Here is a 26,369-nt window from a genome sequence, read left to right as displayed (position 1 = left end):
TTTTCAGGATGGTAGATGGTGACTAGTGGAATTTCGCAGGGGTCCGTATTGCGGACCACAACCATTTATGTTATGCATTAATGATCTAAATGAAGGAACTGAGGGCATTGGTGCTAAGTTTGAAGATTACCACAAACATTGGTGGAGTGGGAGGTAGTGTTGTGAAGGATTTGGACAGGCTAGGAGAGTGGGAAAAGAAATGGCAGATGTAATATAATGTGAGAAAGTGTAATGTTATGCACTTTGGTTGGAAGAATGGGAATGTAAACTATTTTCTAAATGAGGAAAAACTTAGGAAATCTAAACCACAAAGTGCCTTATAAGTCCTAGTTCAGGATTCTCTAAAGTTTAACATGAAGGTTCACTTGGCAGTTAAAAAGGCAGATGCAATATCAGATTCATTTCAAGAGGGCAAGAATACAATAGCAAAGAAGTACTGCTGAGGTTGTATAAGGTTCTGGTCAGACCCCATTTGGAATATTGTGACCAGTTTGGGCCCCATAACTAAGGAAGGATATGCTGCTGTCCAAGAGGGTCCAGAGGAGATTCACAAGAATTATACTAGGAATGAAGGGCTTATCACAGTTGAGGACTCTGGGTCTGAACTCAATAGAGTTTAGAAGGATGTGGGAGGGATCTGACTGAAACTTATCTGAGAGGCTTGGATAGAGTGGACATGGAGAAAATGTTTCCACTGGTAGGAGAGACCACAGAGTCATTGCAATGTACAGCATGGAAGTAGACCCTTCAGTCCAATTTGTCCATGTCGACCAGATATCCTAACCTAATGTAGTCCCATTTGCCAGCACTTAGTCCATATCCTTCTCATTCCTTCCTCTTGATATGCCCATCCAGATGCCTTTCAAATGCTGCAATTGTATCAGCCTCCACTAATTCCTCTGGCAGCTCATTCTATACACATACAACCTTCTGCATAAAATGTTGCCCCTTAGGTCCCTTTCATATCTTTCCCCTCCCACCCTAAACCTATGCCCTCTCGTTCTGGACTGCCCCAGGACTCAAAGGCACAGCCTCCAAATGAAAGGATGACCGTTTTGAACTGAGATGAGGAGGAATTTCTTCAACGAGAGGTTAATCTGTGGAATTCATTTCCACAGAAGGTTGTGGAGGCCAAGTCACTGAGGGTATTACAGACAGAGGTAGGTTTTTGATTTGTAAGAGATATTAAAGTTGCAAGGAGAAGGCAGAAGATTGGTATTGCGAAACATATCAGCCATGATCGATTAGTGGAACAGATTCAGTGGGCCAAATGGTATAATTCTGCTTTTGTATCTTATCATCTAGTATGTACACAGTACTTGAACTGAGGTCTAACAAGTGCCTTATACAAGTCCAATATCACCTCCTTGCACTTGTACTCTATGTTACTATTTATAAAGGATACTATACACTTTGGTCCCTGGTCTCTCCATCTGCCTGCCACTTTCAATTCACTGAACACCTATACACCCAGATCCCCTGTTCCTGTATCCCCTTTAGAACTGTACACAATTTTTATATTGTCTTTCACAGTTCTTCCTACCATTTAGCTGTTTAATTGGTTTTGAGTTTATTCCACCTAAGGAAATGTTGAATTGTTTTGCTTTGTGATTAATTCAAGTGCCGCAATAATATTTGCAACCCAATAAATTAAATTGGCAAAATTGTGTTCATTGCTGCAATTAGATTTCATTAACAAATGTAAAAGGAAAGTTTACGCCTCTGTTGTGCTGTTAATTGCACCTTAATTTTGTTAAAAGTTTTCTGAAATTGTTGTGTTTCTATGTCAAGGGCCCTTCTTCACCAGAATCTTATCGAATATTCTGAAGAATGAAGAGGAAGACGTGCACATCTGCAAGGATGACCTCATCATGCTTAAAGATATCGGAAACACCTTAAAATGGGAAGCAACTTCACTTTCGACCAATGAAACGGGCCTTCTTCCGGTATCTGCACCACAGGCTCTTCTCTACCCTTTTTACCAGTACGGAAAATAATCTCTCCCATTTGTATTTTTCTTGGTGGAAAATTATAGAACCGCCCTTAAAACTCAGTTAACTGCGTTTGAGTCGTCTGCCTGTTTCTGCCATATAGAGAAGCTGGAAAATTGCTTTTCTGCCAGAACATAATGATATAGCATTAGGATTCCTGCTTTTGGAAAATAAGATGACAAAATTCAATTGTGTTTCCACTTCTCCGCTTTAACTTCAGTGAAGTGAGAAACTCACAGGGAAAACCCACTGTATCACAAGTCACTTTTGTTTCAGTTCCAAAATGCAACTGCAGTATTAAAATGGAACTATATTAGGATTGTTGTGTATATCTTCTTTAATCTCAGAAGAATATATAGTCTCCCTTAAAACACAGATTACAATTTTGATTCAAGCTGTTTGGTCCAGTTTGAAAATATATATCTTAGTCAATGAAGTGACATCCATACCTAGATTAAGGCTAATTGAAAAGAAATTACAGCACTCAAAGGCATATTTTGAAGAATCTGAAACATTTCAAACATCTGTTTTGAATATTTATTTTTTGACTAATATTTTGTTGCTTATTAGTCGCTGATTAGTTACAATACAGTGGCATTCATTCACAGATGGTTCCTGAAGGTCAGAGCAGAAAAATTCAATGGATATAAGGAAGCTAAACAGCACCACTTTGCTCAGTCAGTCGGTAAGTAAAATAATTTTGCATTTCTCCTACAATAGATTCTCATTTCTAACATTTAATCAATACATAGGAGATTCAGGTGAGTTTCAATTTTACGCTCACTAAATTTAGGTATTGGCAGTGGAACACTCTCTTTTACTATTTTGTTACACTCGACACTTGTTGCTTAAGTATAGTATACAGCCAGCTAGAGAATTAACTCTGAACAATGCTCATTTGTCTCAAATTATCCTCCTTTTCCATTGTTATGGTTTCACAGGGTGAGAGTGTTAATTTCCAACAAATTTGATGGGGTGATGAGTTTTATATGGGCGAGAGAATCTAATGAAAGCCTATGCTGTGTATATAAGTAAAAGGAAGTTGGTGAACAATAATACTTTACTTAAAACAAAATTGACTCTGAAGAATTAACTTCTTGAGGAAATGGTGCAAAAAGTATTTGTCTAAGAAGAGTGTGGAACTTGTACACTTACAAATGGCAGTCAGCATTTGATTAAATTTATTTGTTCATGAGATGTTGGCATTGCTGGTTAGGCCAGCATTTATTATTCGTCCCTTATTGCCTTGGAGAAGGTAGCAGTGAGTTGCCTTGAACCACTGCAGTTCTTGAAGTGGAGAGGTGTCTGCAGTGCTGTTAACAGGGGAGACCCAGGATTTTTGACTCAGCAACAGTAAAGGAATGCAATGTAGTTCCAGGTTACAATGGTGTGTGGATTTAGGCTTTAGGATGAGGAGGGACTTGTTCTCTTGTATCTATTGCTTTTGTGGTGGAGGTCACAGGATTAGAAAGTGCTGTCAAAGGAGGCTTGTTAAGTCATTGCAGATCATCTTGTAGATGGGCGAGAGAATTACAACCAGTGTATCAGTGGTGAAGGGACAGTTGAAAGTAGTAGATATGATGCCATTAAGTGGGATGCATTGTCTTGGATCCTGTGAACTTCTTGTGTCTGACTGGAGTTGCATCCTTCCAGGCAAGAGGATAGTTTTGCATCACACTTCTAACTTGCGCCTTGCAATTGGTGGACTGGTATTAGGGAAGCAAGAGGTGAGTTACTCACTACAGTATTACTAGCCTCTGACCAGCTCTTGCAGCCAAATAATTTATGTGGCTAGTCCACTTCTGTCTCTGGTCAATAGCAATCCTCAGGAAGTTGATAGAACAGTATTCAATAATGCCATTGAATGTCAAGGGGCAATGTTTAGCTTATTTGTTGTTGGATATGTTCATTACCTGATACTGTGGTGTAAAGGTTACATGCCACTTATCAGCCCAAAATGTTGTCTATGTCTTGCTGTATTGTGACAAGCACCTGCAGATTTGCATGATTTCCATTATGTATATCTAAACAGAGATTGAGTGTGTTCATGGAAATTATACTCTTTAAGCCAGATGTCATTTAAATTAAATACAAACTGAAAGAACTGCAGATGCAGTAGTCCAGAAACAAAAACTGATGTTGCTAGAAAAGCTTAGCAAAGTCCGAGGAAGGGTCACCAGACCCGAAACATAAATTATTTGTCATTTAAATTAAGATGAACAAAAGAGGTTCCACAATATTTCCTGCAACTTTTCACTTACAAGTAACATCTGCCTTTAGGTACTGGTACCTGTGTTGCAACTATGGATTACCAAGAGGGCGAGGCAGATGAATTGCATTTCATTAAAGGAGAAAGAATTCAGATCATCGGCTTCCTGCTTTCTAACCTGCAGTGGGTTTTGGGAAAGTCTTTATCTTCTGGAGAAACTGGGTTTGTCCAAGTAAGACACATGCAACCTGACCAATTCACAGCATTGTGAGTAAAGAGCTTCTGATTTGAACAGTATTAAAAAAAAGTTCATTATTCAACTAAGATTCATAGTTTTAATACTGGAATAACGTTGATCGTGCTGATTCTGCACATGATTGAAATTTCCCAACACACATTACTGGGCACATAGGTGAAATATTCATATATATTTCTCAGTTTTCAATTTTATGTTTCCCTTTATGTTTTCTATTCAGGGTTTCACACAAGTTCTGGACTCTCCACATTCTAGCTGAGTGATTTTATTCATTGGCAGTTTCGATTCCTCACTTTGAGGAAGCACCTCATCTCAGTTTTGTGCTCCCTCTGGTGGTACAAGCAGTAATCACTGATATTTCTGCTGCTGTTCAGTGATCATAGTTTCGCTGAACTCACCTACATCTCTGTGCTGTCAGGGCATTGCCAATCAAAACAGAAATGCCTTGTACGGAAGAGATTTCCTTGAAGTAACTTCTCAACTTAAAGGCTAATATGCACATTCTCAAAACTGTGACAATTTTAATTATTCAGTCCCTTCCAAAATTTGGAGCAGCTTCCAAACTAAAGAAATCAATGATACATTTTATAATCAACTGAGTGAAATAAGTCTATGTAAACAAATGCAGAGAAAGTTAATGGAATGTAGTGAGCAGCATTGATGGTCTTCTGCTGTTAAAGTCCGAGAACATTTTGAGAAATGCAGCCAAATAAGGTGAAACATCTAAGATATGAGGTTGGATAATCTAAGGTTTTACTTGATTTAGCCTTACTTTAGAAGATCAAGTTGATTTTAGGGAATTCATATTAAAATAAATGCTGTCTAGACTGTGGAAGGTTTTGGGGAATTATGGGCAGAGCAACAAGTATTTTGTTGAATGATTTTCTGAAAAAGAATATACACAGGAAAGTCATGTTTTGTGTCTGATAGCAGCCTTGTGTGACAACTTGCAATCTCTATATAATAACAGATTAGGATGAAATTTAATAATCAGGTGCCTGAAGAGAGGGCGGGTTGTTTGGTTGCTCCTTTCAATGGGAGTGCCCAGACTGCTTTCAAATTTTAGGCTTCAGTCAGTCCAAGTGGATGTCATGCTGTAGGGCATGTTTACAGACTATCGCAAAATACTTACAACAGAGAGATAGAGAGGGAACCATTATCATTGGAGGGGAGAAAATCACAGTAGCTAGCATTAATTTGTGTGGACCCTGGAGAAACACTGATTTATCAGGTCTCACAAGTCTTTTATTCTTGCTTAACAGGCTTTGCTGAACAGGGAATCTGTGGCTCTTGCTCCTCCCAATAAACTACTAAGACACAGGTTAAAGAAACTGCCACCTGCTAGTTAGTTGCTGGACCACCCAATGGAATGCACTGGTCAAAATGACAGCAGACTAGGAATCAGGCATTAGGTTCACCAGTTTTTACTTTAGTACCTGGTACCTGGCATGCACCTAAAACATTCCTTTGCACACCAAAATAATGACATGTGTTGCAGTTTAGGAGATTTTTGAATGACCCAATAAGGTGGGGTAAATTTTCATCTTGAGCCCTCCTACTGCAGAGCTAAGAGCACATACACTAGGTCCATCTCATGACTTTCCATCTCAAGATAAATTTCATCAGTGCAAATACCACTTATTTTAAAAATCTTGCTTCAGTTGTTGGTTAATTTGATGCATTTTGCTTGATTGAAATTGAAGCATTGGACATCCAGTTACAGTAAAATTCTAAACTTTAATTTTGCAGGGCTGCCCATCTCTTGTTTATAAGCGATGAAGAAAAATCATCTCTGGTTACCTTTAAAAAACCTGATGAACAGCATTGCATCAATCTCCTGAACAAGCTCTGCCAAACTGACATCAGCACAGTTTATCGTTTAGGTAAGTTTTTGCTGATGAGAGTGTGGTGCTGGAAAAGCACAGCAGGTCAGGCAGCATCCGAGGAGCAGGAGAATGGATGTTTTGGTCATAAGTCCTTCATCAGGAATTCCAGACATAAAATAAGTAATAACCTTCAAAGCTAGCCTGTAATGTGAGAACAGACATCATAATAATATCCAACAACTAATTCTTAAATTATTATTAAATTCAGCACCACACTTTCGACTCTGATCTCCAGCACTGCAATCCTTACTTTCTCCTATGTTTTTGCTGATGTTAATTTATGGTTGATCTTCCAATTCTTATCCCTTCCACCATTTCTACTGTGCTGAAAGTGCTGACTTTCACTGGGATATGGTCCCATAGGTGCTGGCTGTCCTGTAAAACCCTGTTGGCTATTAAACATGTTTAAGTAGAAGACCATGAGTGTTTGGAGGCAACATGACTGGGAAAGCAAATTAGCTCACCCAGTCTGATAGTCTAAAGATATAACTCCATACAGTCAGCTGCAGTATCTCTAATGAGTGCCTTCGTGAAATGGCCTGAAACTTGTATGGAGGACTGTTAAAAGAGGCTTGCATTCAAAGTATGGCACATTGGACAAGCTAAATATATGTGTTCACACTTCAAACCTGGTTCCCTAACACTACAGTGTCAGGTCTTCTCTGCCAGCTAAGTGCACTGAATAATCATGAGTTTTTTTGTTTATGTTTCTCAATAAGCACAGCTGGACAAAGCGCATGATCTACTGTGCATTTGCTGAAGATTAGCCTCCTTGATTTTTAGCTCAAATGCTCACAGTTTTAGGAGGAGAAGGTACATTCCTTTATAATAGTGTGATTCCCCATTAAGAATGTGGTAATAAGCTAACCAATTGTAAAAACAGCTTGTCATTTCCGTTGGAATTTCCCCTGGTATGCATATTGCCCCATTGTTATGATTCAGCGCATGATCTGTATCTTCTTTCATCAACGGGTTTGGAACTTGCCATGTCATACATCCGACATGCAGCCTAATTGAGGCTTGAGTTATATTTTGTTCTACTTTATAATTAGTTCTTTCAACACCTTGCAATCTCTTAGGTCTGAGAGGTGCCAGATTTCCTGTTTTGAAACTTCTGGCAGAGTGTTCGAATTCAGCTCCAGGTCCCTGACCTTCATACTGTAGGTCTTAAAGCGTTGCTCAGAAAACTAAAGTGACAGTAAAATTGCTCCAACAGAAACACATTTCAATGGTTTTAAACAGGTTGTGAGCTAGATTTAATTATAATTTAAGAATTAATTGTTGTATATTATTATGATGTTTGTTCTCATATTACAGGCTAACTTTGAAGGTTATTACTTATTTTATATCCCGAAAAGAACAACGTGTGATTAGTGAATATATGTGGAAGTAATTAGCATCTTGTCATGTGTTGCTGCTTGCCCTAGAGTTTCGTCATGGTGGTTGTTACAAGAATATTTTTAATTGCAAGAAAGTGATGGCATTTTATACTGTGATGAATTAACAATAAAGTTACAGATATGTGGGTTATTTGAAGTCTTTCAGTCGAAGAAAATTAAAATATCAAATGATATATGAAATATAAATTCAAAAGATGTTCACAGTTTATTGTATCAATTTATAATCCAAGCATGTTTAATTACCAACTAAATTATTATAGTCTGAGCAAATCCATTTATTGCATCATTTCTGTGGCCTTTAATTTTGAATTTTGCTTTGTTGTGGGTTATACTCTAAAGTGACCAGGACATTTCATCTACTTTGTTCCTAAAATATACAAACACAATGCAGGTGTAGAATGGTTATAAAAATGAACCAATGTTCTCTATTTCTAAGAATATATGTTTAACGTAGTTAAATGCCAATTGCAAGAAATAATGTCAGAAAGTGAAAAGGGTGAGTAAAATTAATATAACTCCTTTCAAAGTATTTAAAAAAAGACCTGCATTGAAATTTTCATGTCATAAGTTGTTGGTTATTTGTATTGCAACATCATTTGGTGGAGATCATGGCTGGTCAAACAGCATCCATGGAGAGAGCTTCAGCTCTGATGAAGAGTCATCTAGACTAAAAACATGAGCTTGCTCTCTCTCCATGGATGCTGCCTGACCGACTGTGATCTCCAGCATTTGTTGTTTTCAGCACAGATTCTAGCATCTACAGCGACTTGCTCCTGCCATGATTATTTGTATTATTGGGGGCAACATTGCTGATTGATACATTTCTTTTAAAGAATTTGTAGTATTTTCTGGAATTTGAATGTTATAGTAAAGGAATTGATGTTTTTATGAGTTCACTGCAGAGTACCTGGTAAAACAAAATCTGTTGGTGTTCGCTTATGTTTATACTAATTAGTCAAAGAATCAGTACAACCTAACTAACGACAACTGAAATTTTATTGACTGAAGTTAAACCCAAAGAGTACTGTTATGGATGCTATGAATATTTGTTGAACAATATTTTGTCTGAAATTCTTCAGTTGTATATTTTAACTGATGTGAAATTATTTAATTTCCATGATTAATGGGTTCAGCACATGTTCAGTATATCACTGGCAATAATTTCTTGGCTCAGATGTTTTGACTAATTTATGAACATTTCTGAGGCCTTTATATGTTACTGTTCTGTATGTATCTCCACAGGAGATCTCCTTCATTCAACATCTGCAAACCATCTCCCTTCTGGTCTAGCTGGACTTGTTTGTGGAAGGAGCATTCCTGAGATAAATTCTTCTAAACCTAAGGAATTTCAAGAATTTGTTCCAGAGCCAGATCAACCTGATGAACCGAAGTTCTGTATAGACCATAATCTTGAAGGCTTGGATGATCCTGCAACCTTTGACCCTTTACTACTATTCCTAAACCATGAAGAATATGTGATGCACTTCAACCAATTCTATGATTTGTCCTTTTCCTTTGTAGGGTCTTCTTTATATGGGGTAACTGAAGAAAAAGAAGTATTACAATATTTGGAAATGGCAAGAGAGATAGCCAAAAGATACAACAAACATTGGGCTTATTCCAGAATCTGTTTCCTTTTAGGAAGACTTTGTGCGAAAAGGCTCAGGTTCTCACAGGCCAGAGTTTACTTTGAAGAAGCAATGACTCTGGTGCAAGGGTCATTTTCTGACTTATATCTATTGACTGCTTTGTATGTAAACTTGGCTTCTGTGTACTTGAAGCTAAAAATGAAAGAGAAATCTCATAACCTTGTTGAAAAGGCTGCAACTCTTCTCTTGTGCATCCCTTGCCATATTGTTAGCTCGGAGAATGAATTAGAGATACTTAACATGATACTTAAAAAAGCGATGATTGCTGATGATCATCTCCTGGAGGCACGTGTCTGTTTTCTGATCTCAAAACTTTTTTTGGAAATTGGAAAGTCTGAAGAAATGTTGCCATTTGCTGAACATTTGCAGTTTCTTTCAAATAATTTTGGTTCAAAAAGCAATAAAGTCCCAGTAGATGTGTATTTGATTTTAAGCTCAATATATAAGAAAAAATGCTTACCAGAACTTGCGCTAGCAGCATTAAGACTTGCTCAACCTGGCTCAAGCAACACGTTGTTTGATTCTCTGCAGAAGGCTGACCTGGTCATGGAAATAGTCTCAAAATCAAACTATCCAGGGTATTGTAATTGTCAAATAGCTACACAGGCTGCATTTTACCTTCAAGAGGCTTCAGATCTCTCAACCAATGTGAGCGATATAATCATTCAGAGAGACATGTATTTCGCCTTGGCCAATCTATACCAGCAATATAAGCTATATGAAAGGGCAATTGATTTCATGACAAAATCTGCAGAAATAGGAAAATACATCAATGATCGGGGAGCTTTCAGAATCTCTCTTTTTCTTGCTTGGTTGTATATTTTAAATAATCAGCCTGTTGTGGCATTTGGAATATTGAATTCCCTTTTGGAATCATCACTTCAGGCATATGGTCCTATCGAGCTGGGAGTTGTTCATAACATGTTGGCAATATCTTTAAGAAGGAAAGGTACACTGAAGGAAGCTTTGGAAAACTGCCTGTGTGCAATAATGGCTGCAGAAGAGACTGGTATAAAACACAACCAAGCTATCGCTAATGCTAACTTTGGGTCTCTGACTCTATGTTGTAAACATTTAACACTGCCGGAACGCTACCTCAGGAATTCTCTGAATATATATTTGGAAATGCAAGACTGCAGCTTGGAATCAGATTGTGTGCAAGTCCTTCTTTGTTTAGGACAATACTACGTGGACAGAGGCTTGAGGGAGAACGGTAGACTGAATTATGAGCTAGCACTTCTTATTGCCATGAAAAACAATAGTATTTATTGTAAGTATCACGTCACACAGATGAAGCCACATGTATTATATACACAAAAAATAGGTGCCCCAGAATTACCAGTGAGGCTTGTAACTAGTTTCGATAATATTTAAATTAGCAGGTGGTTAAACAAATTAATGACACTTTCACGCAGAGGGTGGTACATGTATGGAATGAGTTGCCAGAAGATGTGGTAGAGGCTGGTACAATTGCAACATTTAAGAAGCATTTGGATGTGTATATGAATAGGAAGGGTTTGGAGGGATATGGGCCAGGTGCTGGCGGGTGGGACTAGATTGGGTTGGGATATCTGGTTGGCATGGACAGGTTGGACCGAAAGGCCTGTTTCCATGCTGTACATCTCTATGACTCTATGACATCACATTGGACTATGGCAGATGGTTGAAAATTGATGAGTGAGCTAATTAATATAAGTTAGGTGGAGAAATTGGCACAAAGGATTGTAGTGTGACTTTGAGATACTTTTATTAAAATAGTTCAAAAACCACAGGATGTGTGAAAGAAAGAATTTACAGCATTCAATTCAGTATCATCAAAATCATTTTACAGCCAATTTACTGTTTTCAAGTGTAATGACTCTTCTTACGTAGGAATAATATTGATAAAGAAGAAAGCAACGGTACTTTGAGAATACCAGGTCCAAGTAGAGGTTGTAAAGCAATTATGATTGAAGTAGAGGGCAGATTAAGATAATATATTTTTTAATTAATAGCCAGATAGGAAATCCCAAGAGGATGCACAGGAACAAGTATTATCTAGTTAAAATCAATTTTTAAAAATTGTTTCTAATGAGATGAATCTCAGAGAAGGGAATGGTCAATTTGGAGGTGGTGATTATAACATGGTGAAGATTATATTAACTACTGTACATTGAATTTTATTAAATAGAAGAATATTGGAGAGAAGATGAATCCTGAAGTTGTTGAGAAAACATATGTGAGAGACAATTGCTATTATATTAGAATTAAATTATTTGGGCTGAAATGAGAGGAAACACTGTATGGCAATCTGATCAGTGCAAAATTCTGAGGGAGATTACAGAAAAAGTTAAAGTTTAGACATTAGATAACCATTAGGTTTCTGTAAAGTTGTGCACAAGTTAATTTTTTAAAATCCATATGAATGATCTGTTCAACTTTTAAAACAATGGAATAGATGGTCTTTTGTTCTATTACTTCAAAGGTTTTAATGTGCTCAACTGTGGCAAATTTGTTGATGCAGCTAAGTAATGGAAGTCCATTACAACTATTTGACTGAATTCCAAGTCCCACTGATGGATTCAGTTCAGTAAAAAATAGTGACATAGTTATTAAGAGGATTGAGCTGTTTTGATTCACATTCAGTGAACAACTAATGGGATTATGTTTTTGAAGTGGTTTTCGAATAGCTGTTTATTTTGACAGTTTTTGAGTGCTTAAGAAGACTAATTTCTAAAATGGAGCTTGAATAGCTGTGTAAAGATGATTAATACTGTTTTTGAAGGACTATTTGTTTACTTTAACAGTTTCATGAGCATCCCAAAGACTTCCTAGTGTTATTATAGAACTTATCAATTCTGGCAATAGTGGATACTGACTGATTAGGCATGATAAATATGGAGGCATTTGGGGGATGGAAGGAGCATGGGAAATGATAGGGGCAGAGGATTTTGAGTAGGGTAGAGGATTTTGAGTAGGCGTGGGAAGAGGGTTTGGGAATGTGAGGGGTATTATTGTGAGGAATAGGGATTTTGAGCATGAAGTGTATGAAATAGACATGAGGATATGAGGGAGCTGGGTTGATAGGTGGTAGGTTAGAAGGGTAATTATTAAGATGCCTAACACTCACATACAGAAATATACCGATGTCTCAATAAATAGAGGTGGACCCTTTAACCTGCTTGGCAAGGTGGCTCCAACTCTAGATCATACATGCTACTTCATGAAGAAAATAATATGGGCAAAGCCTATTGATCTGGAAATGGGATTGCAATGCCACAATTCACACTTTGAGGATAAAATTCACTGGAAGCCTATACTTATTCTGAGTTTATTCTTTTTTTGTCTCATCGTTTATTTGCTTTATTTACAGGCCAAATTCAGGCTCTTGAACAACTCTGCAGTTTTTATGAGAACATTTTACACGATAATCAGCAATGTAGAATATATTATGAGCACTGGCTGACACTTTCCCAAAAGTTAAAGGACAAGCAACAAGAGATGAAAATTTTGAAAATTCTAAGCCATCTTCACCTGTCTTTTAACACACAGAAGTAAGTAAAATTAAGTGGGGCTAACTACACCAATAAAAAAAAGAACAATGTATCAAAGTAACTAAGTTAATAAAACCCAGATAATCCTTAGATAATCATACTATTACATTGATGTATATCTCTTCAAAACAATATCATCTCCATTGCTATTATTCCTGATGAAGGGCTTTTGCCCGAAACGTCGATTTTCCTGCTCCTCGGATGCTGCCTGAATTGCTGTGCTTTTCCAGCACCACTCTAGTCTACCATTCTTTTCATATTTAAATATCCTTTTCATTTGCAGGGCAAAATATTTTACTGAATTTTAATAACATTAAAGATCCTTTTCCACACTTTAGTTTATAAAAAACAAGTCTAGATCTATCTTATGTTTTATAGAGCCATCACACAAGAAGTTTTGAAGTGTTAGAAGTAATTGAAATTCAAATATTAGTTCCTACAGATTGTCATTAGATTATACCAAACAGAACCTGAGGAATTTTATTGATCTCGGAATGCATTACAAGGAAGCAAAGGCATGGCTGCTGGCTGGAAAGCTCTATTACCTGATGGAAAAATATGAACTTGTTGAGCTGTACTTTCAGGTATTAATTCTTCACAAATATCAAAATGTTCTGATTATGGAGTTAATGAATAACTGAGTATGCTGATTGGTTTTCCCCCTAAGAAATGAGACATTACTCTCATTTTCAAGCCTGTAGGTCACTGAGCAGATGTCCTGATTGGAGCTTGCTTTGCCTGTGTTAGCTCTCTGCAAACTGAACTAGTCCAACTCTCCCGCCCTTTCCTCTTGGCTCTGACTTTTCTTTTTGGGTGTTAACCAATTATTTTTAGAAAGTCATTATTGAATCTACCTCTGCCAAGTCACCAGGCCATGCATTCAAGGTCCTACCTGCATAAAATACTGCTCTTATTCATTCTCTTAGGCCATTCATCTTATACTGGTTGCTCATTCAAGGGAACAGATTCTCTCTATCTATGCTGTCTCTATTCCTCTTGGTTTTGAATATCTCAATCAAATATCATCCCAACTTTTCTAAGAAGAATAACCCCAGATTGTCCAATCTACCTACATATACAAATTAGAACATACAAATCAGGAACAGGGATAGGCCATTCGGCCTTGAACTTTCTCTGCCATTCAGTAAGATTGTGGTTAATTTGAGGAATAATACCATATTCCTCCCCACGCCAATGATCTTTCACCCCTTTGATTATCAACAATCTATCTTCCCCCACTTATTTAAAGACTTATTATATAAAGATTCTGCTTCTGCTGCCATCAGGGGAGGAGATTTCCAAAGATACCGTTCACTATCAGTGAGAAAAACATTGTCCCTTATTTCTGTCTGAAATGGATGCCTGCTTATCATTCAACTGTTACACCTAGTTCTAGATTTCTCCCACAAGAAGAAATATCCTTTCCATGTTCCATGTTCAACCTGTCACCCCCTCAGGATCATGTATATGTCATAACTGAAGTGCATTCCTGAATTTTTCTCATAAACCTCTTCTGTACCCTCTCTTATTCCGTCTTAAAGGGCACAGCCTAAAATTGGACACAATACTCCAAATAAGATTATACCCATGTTTTATAATGGGAAGTGGAAAGAATTTCTATCCAAGTGACATTATTGATTGAGTCATCAAATAATGGACTCATAGATGGCAAGGACCTTGTTTACAGGAGAACAATTGTCCTGGGGAGAAATGCAGAAAGATGAGGGGAAAGCTGATCCACTCAGAGTCCCCAAGAACAATGCTGAGAGGGTGGTATAAGTCTGATGTCGTAGATTCGTAGAGATGTATAGCATGGAAGCAGACCCTTCAGTCCAAATCATCCATGCTGACCAGATGTCCTAAATTAATCTAATCCCAATTGCCAGCATTTGGTCCATATCCCTCTAAACCTTCCTACTCATATACCCATCCAGATGCCTTTTAAATATTGTAATTGTACCCATCTCCATTACTTCCTCTGACAGCTCATTCCATACATGCACGACCCTTTGTGTGAAAAAGTTGTCCCTTGGGTCCCTCTCACCCTAAACCTATGCCCTCTAGTTCTGGACTCCCCCAATCCAGGGAAAAGACCTTGTGTATTTACCTTATCCATGCCCCTTATGATTTTATAAACCTCTATAAGGTCACCCCAATTGGCAGAGAAATGACCTCTAGTAGCTGTGCTGGACAGGAAGGTTGAAGGGTATGTGGCATTTGGATTGCTGCTTGTAAGGTGCCAGATATCAACCCCTTAAATGGTCACTTCAGGGAATGCAAAGAGAAACAAAGAGAATTTATAGGCTCATCTAAGAGGGACTCAAACCTAGGAGAACAGCAGGTGCGCAGGGAAATGAAGGAGTACTGTGGTGTTTAGGTAGGAATTTGGGAGGACCGCGTACCTGATGGGGAGTAACTAAAAGGAGCCATCACAGGACAGAAGAGTTTGTAGAGGATTGAAGTTAAAAAAAAAAAGAGGTGGGGAGAATGGTAGAAATAAAGTTATGGATTCATATCTGGCCCAGGATCAAAATATGTACATGGACACAGAGAATTGGCATACTAGGATGGATTAAGCGGGAAGACTGAGTTAACCTCAGTTTATGTTTGCTTTAGAGGAATGCGAACTAACCTGTATTCCACCTGAAAGAAAAGGCATCACAATTGTGCGACGGTTTTGAATTGATGAACTGAAAGCCATTAAATGGAATGTGATAGGTTTTTACAACATAAGTTGTTCATAGCCTACATTATCTTAATGATTTGTATTTTTGATTCTTGTGAATCACTCAGGCAGCTATACAAACAGCACAACGAATGGAGGATTTGCACTTTATAATGAAAATCAATGAAGCAGCAGGGGATATGTTTTACAATGGGCCTAGGGAGCGAGAGAAAGCAATATCGTTTTATAGGGTAAGTGCAGACATATTATAGTCTTGGATTATCATAATGACAAGTGCTGAAAATCTTTTGAGTAATGTCAGTATTGCACTGAAAGTTGTCCTTTGGTAATAAGCCACCAGTTGGAGATTTGAAATGGAGGTAGGGAATGAAATGGGATGCAAATCAACGGTGGGACATCCTATAAACACATGGCAGCCAGATTTAAGTATAACTTTGCGTATCTGCCCTTTCTACAAGGAGGGCAGAGGAATCGCAATGAGGATGTTCTTAAAGCTTCTCCACTGCTAATGGGGATATCTAGCCCAAGACAGCCCAAACTACAGAAGGAGCATCTACAAAGGTGACAAATGTCTCTGACCAGCCCAAATAGAGGTCAAGTGTGAACAGCAGAAGGAGCGTGTCAAAATCACAGTGTCTCACCCACCTACTTCAGCAAACATTGCATGCCTCACGTGTGACAGAGTTCACAGATTCAGTATTGGCCTACTTAGTCACTTCACGACCCAAAACACTGGAATGGGACAAAGTCATCCTGAATCCCAAGGAATATTGCCCTTACTTATGGGAATGATGGGTTCATTCACAAGAGGGGGAGGAGGTTATTGCCCAAACCTTACTCCCAGCCGTTGGCAATCATCCTGTTAGCCCCTCAGCAAGGACATTAATGCAAAGCAATCACTTTAATAAAATATTTGGATCTTTCTGGAGTTTATTATTTTTTTGACTTAGATCCTATCTGTTTGACCCAAATGTGCATTTTAAAAGCCTACATTCCTTTACTTGGATAAAAGTTCCTTCTAATTTTTAATAATCTCTTTTTAGATGGGATGTAATAGATCTTCCCAACACAGGTAGAATTGATTGTCCTCTTAATGCTGTTAATTGGAGCAGACGAGTTATGTGGCTATATTTCGGCTTTAGAAAAAACTCTATTCTTACAATTGGATTAGAGAATAATAGTAGCTGAATTTAAAAGGGCTTGATCTTGCTGACCCTCTGGAGGCCTCATGGAGATTGGGGTTGGTAGTGTGTGGGGAGAAGAGATATTGAGCAAAAAGGGGAAAGCCTACATCAAGATGTTTTCTAAGGGTTATTTGGGAACTGGATCACTGTCTGCATCATTGAGTTTGGCAATCTGTTTGGACGATTAAAACTCCAGTTAGGGATGGATTTAAGGTTTGGTTCCAGTGGTGTGTTCCTCCCCCAGCCCCCTCATACACCCCCACAATGTGAACACGCAGAGGTTAACAGGTCAAAGGTTGCTTCCCTGAGGCAGGCTTGGGGACCTTTGGTGTCAGATGCTTCATGCTCCACTCTGCTGCTGTTGTCTACATTGAGTTAGGGATTACAGGCACCTTTGGAGTGTCCTGAGAAGAGACCTGTATGTGGTTCCTTCTCTGTGTGGGAGCCTACTGGCACCACCCTGCCACCTTGTGAGGGAGGGGCACCTGGAGGGAAGTCAAGGTCGCTTGTCCCTCTGCCGCCTTACCAGTGGTGCAGGCCTGATGGAGTGCAGGCCTGCGTGTGTATCTGGCAGGCATGGGGTGTGCTAGACTTGGCTTTCCATAACAGCCTCCAATCTTTTCAGTTGCATTGGTGGACAAGCCTCTTTGCTGATCCAGGGTATGTTTGTTCATTTTAATGAAGTGTTAATGGTTAACACAACAGATTCTCTCCAGCCAGTGGCTGAGCAAGTGCCTGGTCTCCAGCTGTCCTCCGGTTGTTTGCAACCTGGAGTGTTTCTTTTTTGGCCAGCTGTTCTCACCAGAATGTGCTTTTGACTTTAATCTAGTTAAAGTAGTTATTGAGGTATTAGTACCTGAGCTGGTGGGGGTTGCAGCTTTGTTGGTGCTGAATCCGAGAGGACTGTGTCACCTTCCTCAGAGGTTGAGGAAGAGAGGATGCCCTGGTATTTTCAGCGCATAAATCATGCGGATGGCAGTGGTGTCTGCGGGAGCCAAGAAAGGGAATGAGTTGCAAAATAAGGATAGATGTTTGGACATGCTAATAATACATTGACAGATGCTGGTAATGGGAAAGTAGCATAAGACTTGACAATTAATCATTTTAGGTCACCGGATCATTGAAATCTCAGCATCACCACATGAGCAGTCACATTCCCCTCCCCTAAGGCAAGAATATTCTCCTGTTAGGGAGGGAGGAGAGGAATGTCAAATCGTCCATCACCTCCTGTGGCTCTCTGTGCCCTATTGTGGGTCACGTTTTTCTTAGAATGAGACAAAGAATGGGGTTGAGTGTGATAGAAGTGGGTGACACAGCTGTTGTGTTGGTGCAGGTGGGGAGAAGTGTTAAGTTATCCTGAGTGAGTGATTAGGAGGCTTGGTGAAGGCATGCAGGGTTAGTGCTGTTGGGAGGTGGGTGAGACTGCTTGAGGGAGAGTGAGGGGCTACCAGCTGAGGGAGAGATGTGTGCGGTGAGTGTGAAGTGGCAAAGGAAAAGTGGTGGCAATTATCCTTGTGAAGCACAGAAGGTCATTAATCATCTTCAGCATTGCTGGGCATTAACACTAACCTGGGTGGCAACTTCAAACTGGGCTGGCAGGGTCTGGTGCTTTGATCCCTTTTGGCATTTCTGAGGAAAGATAATGGGCTTCCTCCACTACCCCATCCACCAGGGCCTTCAAGTCCATGTTGATGAGGCTGGGATCCACCTTCTATTTCTCAGCCATGCCTTTTATAGCTGTGCAGCAACACACTGTGAAAGGCAGTTACTAGATTGTAGCAATTGACCTGGTGTCTAGCTTGGTTTTAAATATGGCATCGGTGGCTAAATCCCAGAATGTTATGGTAACAGGGGTCCTTCCTTAGCTCCTGAATGCATGATAGAGTGGGTGTGGTGCCATGGGGATGCATAACTGATGAAAAGCACAGCAGAGAAGTGTGTGAGAAAATGCCCTGGAGCTCATGGAGTGAAATTGTTCGTGAAGTTCCACAAAATCTCCACTTAGCCAAATTCTGGGAAAATTCAACCCGACGTGTTTATGTGAAAACAATAATTGCTTAATATTTCAGTTTTGTATGCACTTAACTATCTGCTCTGCCTGATGTGAAACTTTATGAATTATTTCTCAGACTGGGGCAATACCGCTGGCTAGGATGACGGGAGATACTGATGCAGAGCTCAGACTTTTTAATAAATTGACTGAGCTTAGTATTATACTGAACCGTTTAGAACAAGCCCTAGAATATGCAATTGCAGCTGTAAGACTCAGCATAAATACTGGTGAGTAATTTTTCTTTTATTCAACAATTTTGTTAAGTATGACTGAAAAAATAGCATGTATTAATTTCAAATTAGTCATTTAAATTTAGATTAGATTCCCTACAGTATGGAAACAGGCCCTTTGACCCAACAAATCCACACCGATCCTCCAAAGAGTAACTCACCCAGGCCCATTCCCCGTATTCACCCCTGACTATGGGCAATTTAGCATGACCAATTCACCTAATCTGCACATCTTTGGATTGTGGGAGGAAACCGGAGCACCCGGAGGAAACCCACGCAGAAACGGGGAGAATGTGCAAACTCCACACAGGCAGTCACCCGAGGCTGGAATTGAACCTGGGATCCTGGTGCTGTGAGGCAGCAGTGCTAGTAACACATATCCGCATGATTAAATATAGAAATGTCTGCTATTTAATTTCAGATTTGATAATTTAGTGTCAAAATTCCTTTATGATTGTATCCTGGTCTAAACACTGAGGGGTGTCTGCCTGGAACATCTGCTTAAGTCATCCTTCGGATCAAGAAAATATCCCTAACTTACATGGTATAGAAATGAGTCATGTTGACTTCATACCATTGCTACAGTGACTGCAAGCACACCTTTCATAAGAAAGCTAGCTGTATTTGTTTATATTTTAAAATTCCTTTTGGGGTATCTGGGCCTTAAAGCCACCCATATTAATCCCAGATGAGCTTAAAGTTTGACTCTTATTGTTATGATCTCAAGCCAAATCTGGTGCAATTTACGAGTGGGGACAAATGGAACACCTGATCTATTATTCTTTATCCTAAAGTACTTTTACTAAATTTGGAAGACATGGGAAAGCTGGACTTGAAATATAACATAGCCAGCATTTAAGGTTGGAAAGTAATGCGCTTTCTACAGAGAACATGACATTAAATATATTAAATATATTTAATATCAGTATTTGCAAAGGATCTTGAGTACTGTTAGCAAACAGTTAATTGCTAATCTGTAACCTTTTGAATTAGTTTTGATGGGTGTTTCTTAAACCTTGAGTGCTTGGTTGCAAACAGATAAAACTGTGAAATTTGCTAACATTCCAGGACTTATTTGGGTTATTAACCATACAAACACCTTACTAAGCAATATGAAAAAGTTCAAGACTTGAAGGAAAATAATGTTAAAATCTTGTCGGTAATTGTGTTGCAATTGATGCTGCTATGTCAGAGGCAGCATCTGTACACAAATGATGAGAAAAGTGGCTTCCTTTGTTCTGAAGTATCTTTTGATAACTGAATGAAATTATCAATATGAAATTATGGTAGCTACTCTTCCATATTTGTGTTCCATTGTATGAACTAATACTCTTAATGCATTTAATCTTTTAAAATAATTAGAACAAAAATAACTTAGTGATGAGATTACTTTAAAGGATTTTTTTTCTTCTCAATAATTAGGAAGCCAACTGAAGGAACAAATCGCTTTTTATCGACTCGCAACAGTGTACTACTTATACCAGCAATATGAGATGGCTGAGAACTATTACCTGAAGGCTTTGTCACTCAGTCCCTACACATTGCAATCTGATAAAGAAGCAATGTACTACATGAAGGTTTACTTGAGACTAGGTGACATTACACTCCACAAACTCAAGGTTGGGAAAGTTTCTCTGACTGGCTTTTCTGCAATCATTTTATCAACTGACCAATAATGAAGAACGTGCATTGAAGTTGAATGAGCATTCTAAAAATGGCCAAGCCTTGTTATTTTCTTCAATGAATATCCACAATTAGAATGAATGATTTGGCATGATATGATACCTAACACCAAATGTCATGGTTTTCTAAATCGACTATGGATAACATGCACTGGTGGTTGAGTACGACTATTTTGTGCAAGTTATCCCTAAAGCAGTAGAAATGCTGTATTTTAGTGTATCTCCCAATAAAAAAAAAGAAATGTCAATAGATGGCATGCAGACATAAATTTACATCCTTCAAAGTATTCTGTTCGCTCTTTTAAGAGCTATTAAATTTATAGCGACAAATCTTGACATTAGCAGCTAAATATGAAATAAATCCAAATTAAATCAAAATACTGTAAATGCTGGCTGTCTGAAACAAGCACAGAGTATGCTGGAGAAACTCAGTGGGTATGGCAGCATCTGTGGAGAAAATAATAGAGTTAACATCTCAAGCCTGATATGACTCTTCTTCAGGGTTCCTTTCCACTAATGCTGGCAGACCTGCTGAGTTTCTTCAGCATTCTCTGTATTTGTAACAAACAAGTCCTCTGATGCTCTTGCATTGAAGATTAGATGTTAAATATTTAAAGTGCATGACATCTGAATTAGTTAGGTAGTCCATATTTTGCATCGATGTAACTGAAGTCATTTTATTACTTTACCAAGGGATGTTGTTTTCCATAATTACAAAATAATAAACACAACAATGATATTTTTATAAGCCAGACTTTTTGATGAACAAGTCTCAGGAAAATAAATCAGAGACCATCATTGTGTTATTACTCTATAACAACATGTCTTCCTAAAAAATAAATTCAGGATTTATCACAATAATCTGAAAATATGTCTGTCATTACAATAAAAAAGGAGGATTCCCACATGATTTTCAAGTATGGTAAAGTGATGAAAATGAATCTTTATGAGATGAGGAATGAGAAAATCAATTCAGGACACCTGGATAAAAGAAAGAACTTTCTATTCAGGATTAGAAGGAAATGATCTTACAGATTGGTGAATGAGGAGTTAATGGATACTGATGCATTCCTTAAAAGAAAATGCTACATAAGGAACTTGCTAAGAATTCTAAATAAATAAGTCACACTCCTTTGTAGTAATCAGGAAATTTACCAAAACAATATGTTTGGTGCTGTATAAATGGACATTCAACACGTGTGTAACAAAGTATCACACAATAGACAAATAAGCAAAATTGAAGCTTCTTAAAGGGGGAAGTAGCTGAATGCATACAGAATGAAGAATAGAAAGCAGGGTATGTGTTGAATGGTTGTTTAGCAGACTGGATTGGCATGCACAGTAATGTACCCAGGAGTTGTTTTTCATTGTAGGTAAGTATTATTGACCAAGACTCAGGTATATAGATGATCATTTCAAATTTTGCAGATGACATGAAACTTGCAGGTCAAATAAATGAAAATATTAATAATCTTCAAATGGATATAGAGAGGCAACATGTTATGGAGTGATATGTAAAATGATTTATTATTGTTGAAAAGCTGAATTCAGATATTATGAACCAAATGTTTGAATTTTAATGTGAATCTAGGAACATAGATACTTGTCTTTGAAAATGCCTGCACAAGTTTAGAAGATTGTTTTTAAAAAAGGCATAAAGGATCCTTACATTTTATAAATAGTATTATTGAGTCCAAAGAAAAGAAAATTATGCTGAAGTTTATAGTTAGGCATCAATTGAAGTAATTTGAACATGTTTAAGGAAATCTTCAATCCTTACGGTGCAGATGAGATTTACTGGAATGGTGGAAGTGTATTCAATAATAATCCTTTTAAAAAAGAACCAGATGCTCTCTTGAAAGATGCAAAAAATGCAAATGGAGAAGTGCTGATGAGTGGAACATTTGAAGGTCAGGCATAGATAGAATAGTCTCCTACTATGATAAGTTATTCTATAACTTTATGTGGAATCCAGTAAAATATTCATAGAAATTGAAAACACAGAAGAAGTCAATTCAGCCCTTTGTGTACGTGATGACTAATATGGAGTCTAATCCTCTTTTTAAGTTCTTGGTCAAGAATGCTGGTGTTTACTGCACTTTAAATAAACTGCAAACACCTTTTTTAAATGTAATGAAGGTTTCTGCACCTACCATTCTTTCAGAAATACTCATTAGAGAAAGACATGGCTGGTGGTGGTTTAACCTGAGGTTCACCACAAGGGCAAGGGGTGAGGTTGAGCAGGCGGGACCTACATACTGATCTCAGCTGGTATGGGATTACATTTATTCTTCAGGTGCCATAGACACGAATGCAGAAAGTAAATGGTTAGGGACATAAATAGGGATTGATACCCTGAAATCTCCCTGGATTATTTTAGAAACTGGGAAAAATTAAAAATTTTATCCATGGTTATTAAGGAGACCTAATCATTTAGAGAGAGGATGTGACGGAACTAATTGTGAATGGTTGACGGAAAAGACAGACTTGATAGTGAATAGTTAAACTTATTGGAAACAAATTGCCTATTGAACCTACTTTTAAAACTGTTCTGTTGCATGTTACAGTAGTTATTCCTTTTAAATCATTGACTTAAATTTATAAACCTGAACTTGTCTTTAAGTCACAATGATTGTCCACTTTTAATAAGAATATTCTCCTTATTCTTGTTTTCAGGATGCACATGATGCTGCTGGCTACTTCCATTTGGCTTTTGCTGCAGCTACTGAAGTAGGGAACAAGCAAGATTTGTTTACTGTTTCCACCAGACTTGCCAACATTTATAAGAACTACATTGTGAATGAAGATCTGCATTTGCAGTTTGTTAAGCAAGCCAAGGCTCTTAGCACTGAGCTACACAAATGCAAAAATAATCCCATGAACAAGCTAATGTGAAGATACATAAGATATAGAATGAACTCCTGCATCAACTCCATTTACTACAGCAATTATTTGTTTGAAAGGAATTGTTGTATACAGATGCATTTACTTTCCCTTTACATTCAAGAACAAGTATGAAGACCAAAGACCCATATTATAAGATCATCAGGGTTAAAAGCAAAAGGATGTTACAAGCATCTAAATAAGTGGTAACTGGGAGAGGGCAAGTCAAATTCTAAGAGCCAGGGAATTAAGCAGAAGAAAAGATGGATGGAAGAAGATGCAATCCACAGTTTTCAGTTTCTTGGGAATAATTCAATCACAATGATTGTCAAGTTATTTTGTTCTATTCTGATAACCAAAATGAAAAAAAACCCAGAAACATCTAGTAGTGACAGGATTAATGTTTTCTTCAGATTGTTCTATAATAGTCAAAATAAATTAACACTGCTGAATGCTTACAATAGCCAGGCAGCTAGAGAGCTAGATTAATTGAGCACAGTATTTTGGAAACATTCCAATACGTTTAGTTTTACTTTGGAAATGATTCTGAATACAATGGTTATTTAAGTCAAAAATTAAGATTATAAATTGAGCTTGTGGAACTACAAAATTCAGCATGCTAACAATGGGAACTTATGATTGCATTAACAAAAAAAGCTATTGGTGCCACAGTATTTCTATAATGCATGCAAAAGTGCATGTGAAGATATATGGCTGCTTCATATAAAAATAAGCTGGAGTTCATGATGGCCCTATGAAATCAAAAGTTCTTTTTAAAAACTGCCATTTTGGAAAAACAACACTATAAGACATATTTACAGTAATACAGCATTCTTACCTCATTCCTGACAAGCTGTCATACCTAATCTGCCTTTCTTTTCATTTTTCTCACCTGTTGGGAGATCCTCAAATAGATGCATTTAGAAATGTAGAAATAATTATTGTAAGTTTGCTCTTTTCCTGAACTCTTTCTATGACAAGTACTTGAACATTCCCCTCCAAAAGGTGTTCACCTCTAAGTACCACACTTTGTATATGCAACAGTGACATACAGTCTTACTAAGAATACACTTCAGGGAAGACAAGTATTAGATTGTCTCTTAAACTGAGATATAATATCATGAAATCCACAAAGGATATGGAATAAATATTTGACTGAGAATGTTATCTTCAGCTAAATTACTTACATTTAAAGTAATTTGAATATGATTAGTTTTGTGAAACAGACAAAAAAAATCAAAGCCTTGTATATGCCATGGATATAAATGGAGAAGTGAGTGTAAGCAGAAATTCTAGAGATGTAATAATCCTATCATTTTCGATAGTAAAGAGTGACCTGTGAAGATATAACCTAAGTTATGTGGGTGGCATGGTGGCACAGTGGTTAGCCTTACTGCCTCACAGCGCCAGAGACCTGGGTTCAATTCCTGCCTCAGGCGACTGACTGTGTGGAGTTTGCACATTTTCCCCGTGTCTGTGTGGGTTTCCTCCCACAGTCCAAAGATGTGCAGGTCAGGTAAATTGGCCATGCTAAATTGCCTGTAGTGTTAAGTGTTGCGGTCTGGGTGGGTTGATGTGGACTTGTTGGGCTGAAGGGCCTGTTTCCACACTGTAAGTAATCTAATAAACTAATCTTGTAAGAAAGTTCTTGTCATAGTACGAGTTTCATTTCATCAACCAACTCTGGTAGCTGTAGAAATTACAGACAGCTAATTTCTCTTTTATATTATTGTAAATATCAACTGACTTGTGCAAGCTTGAGAAAAAATGAAAATACGATTTGGAGAGAATGAGGATGATGCAAACAGTGAACAGTGTAGATTGTTTAATATTTGATACATGATAGGTCAAATCTATCATTACCTAACAGTAATGTGAACACAGTATTTTTATATTAAAATGTTTTATCTAACAAAATAAAAACTTTCTTTTATATTTTTATATCATAAGTTGGGGGGCAACGGTTGAAATACTATCTTTAATTGATAACAATATCATGGCAGAAGATCATTCAATTATTATAATACATTATAATGTCAAATGTAGGATCAAAGTTTTTTAATGATAACCAATAAATTTGAACAATTGTTTTGTAAGGTTTTAGGCTAACTTTTCTCTTTGATTTTCATAAAAGATTTGATCTCAGTTGCACAGCAACTAGTATTTTAGATCAGTAACTGTACAGCTATCAGCAAAACAAACTTGAATTATTTCTCACAATTAATATGTCAGTACACCTTTAAGGGATATGTTGACAGTACCATTGCTGCAACATAGCATGGGACTTGAGTGTATAAAGATCTCAGACTCCATCTTAACTGGGAGCCACTTGAAGAATGACATGCTGATGGAAGTACACTACTCTTTGTAACTGAATAGCTCAATATTAGCCCAGATATGGATATGATTTTGAATATAATGCTGTATACATTAATGAACTGTAATAAATATCTGGCAGGTCTTTGAATACAATATTGCTCATGTCCTAGTTTTTTTTTAATGTTATAAGAGAAAATGTTAGTATTTGTGCATCAGGTAAAGATACCCCTCTGAAAATTCATATTATGCTTAGTAGCGGTAACTATTGTTAAAAAAAGGCAACTCAAAATCTCAGTGGTAGATATTTGCAAGCCTAATTTAGATTTAGATTGATTTATATTTATTTAATATTGTCTCTTGTATCTAGTTTCCGGCACCATCTTGGATTACAGAATAAATGACTAAATA

At 37.7% G+C, this 26,369-nt stretch overlaps 1 protein-coding gene across 3 annotated transcripts in view; it reads left to right on the top strand.

The window, feature by feature from the left end:
• The window catches only part of sh3tc2 (SH3 domain and tetratricopeptide repeats 2), an 87,562-nt gene extending 61,448 nt beyond the window's left edge, over positions 1–26,114 (top strand). For all 3 annotated transcript variants that reach the window (XM_072590970.1, XM_072590968.1, XM_072590969.1), the window contains 11 exons: positions 1,792–1,984; positions 2,600–2,676; positions 4,272–4,467; positions 6,206–6,339; positions 8,985–10,661; positions 12,744–12,924; positions 13,358–13,508; positions 15,718–15,840; positions 18,924–19,074; positions 20,500–20,696; positions 23,436–26,114. In XM_072590970.1, the coding sequence (XP_072447071.1) occupies positions 1,792–1,984; positions 2,600–2,676; positions 4,272–4,467; positions 6,206–6,339; positions 8,985–10,661; positions 12,744–12,924; positions 13,358–13,508; positions 15,718–15,840; positions 18,924–19,074; positions 20,500–20,696; positions 23,436–23,654 (3,299 nt within the window). In that variant the 3' untranslated portion in view covers positions 23,655–26,114. The remainder of the gene's footprint in view (positions 1–1,791; positions 1,985–2,599; positions 2,677–4,271; positions 4,468–6,205; positions 6,340–8,984; positions 10,662–12,743; positions 12,925–13,357; positions 13,509–15,717; positions 15,841–18,923; positions 19,075–20,499; positions 20,697–23,435) is intronic.
• The last annotated feature ends 255 nt before the right edge of the window (positions 26,115–26,369 follow it).

Source organism: Chiloscyllium punctatum, chromosome 20 (assembly GCF_047496795.1).
Source record: "Chiloscyllium punctatum isolate Juve2018m chromosome 20, sChiPun1.3, whole genome shotgun sequence".
Taxonomy (NCBI): Eukaryota; Metazoa; Chordata; class Chondrichthyes; order Orectolobiformes; family Hemiscylliidae; genus Chiloscyllium; species Chiloscyllium punctatum.
This window is presented reverse-complemented; position numbering and strand designations above follow the sequence as displayed.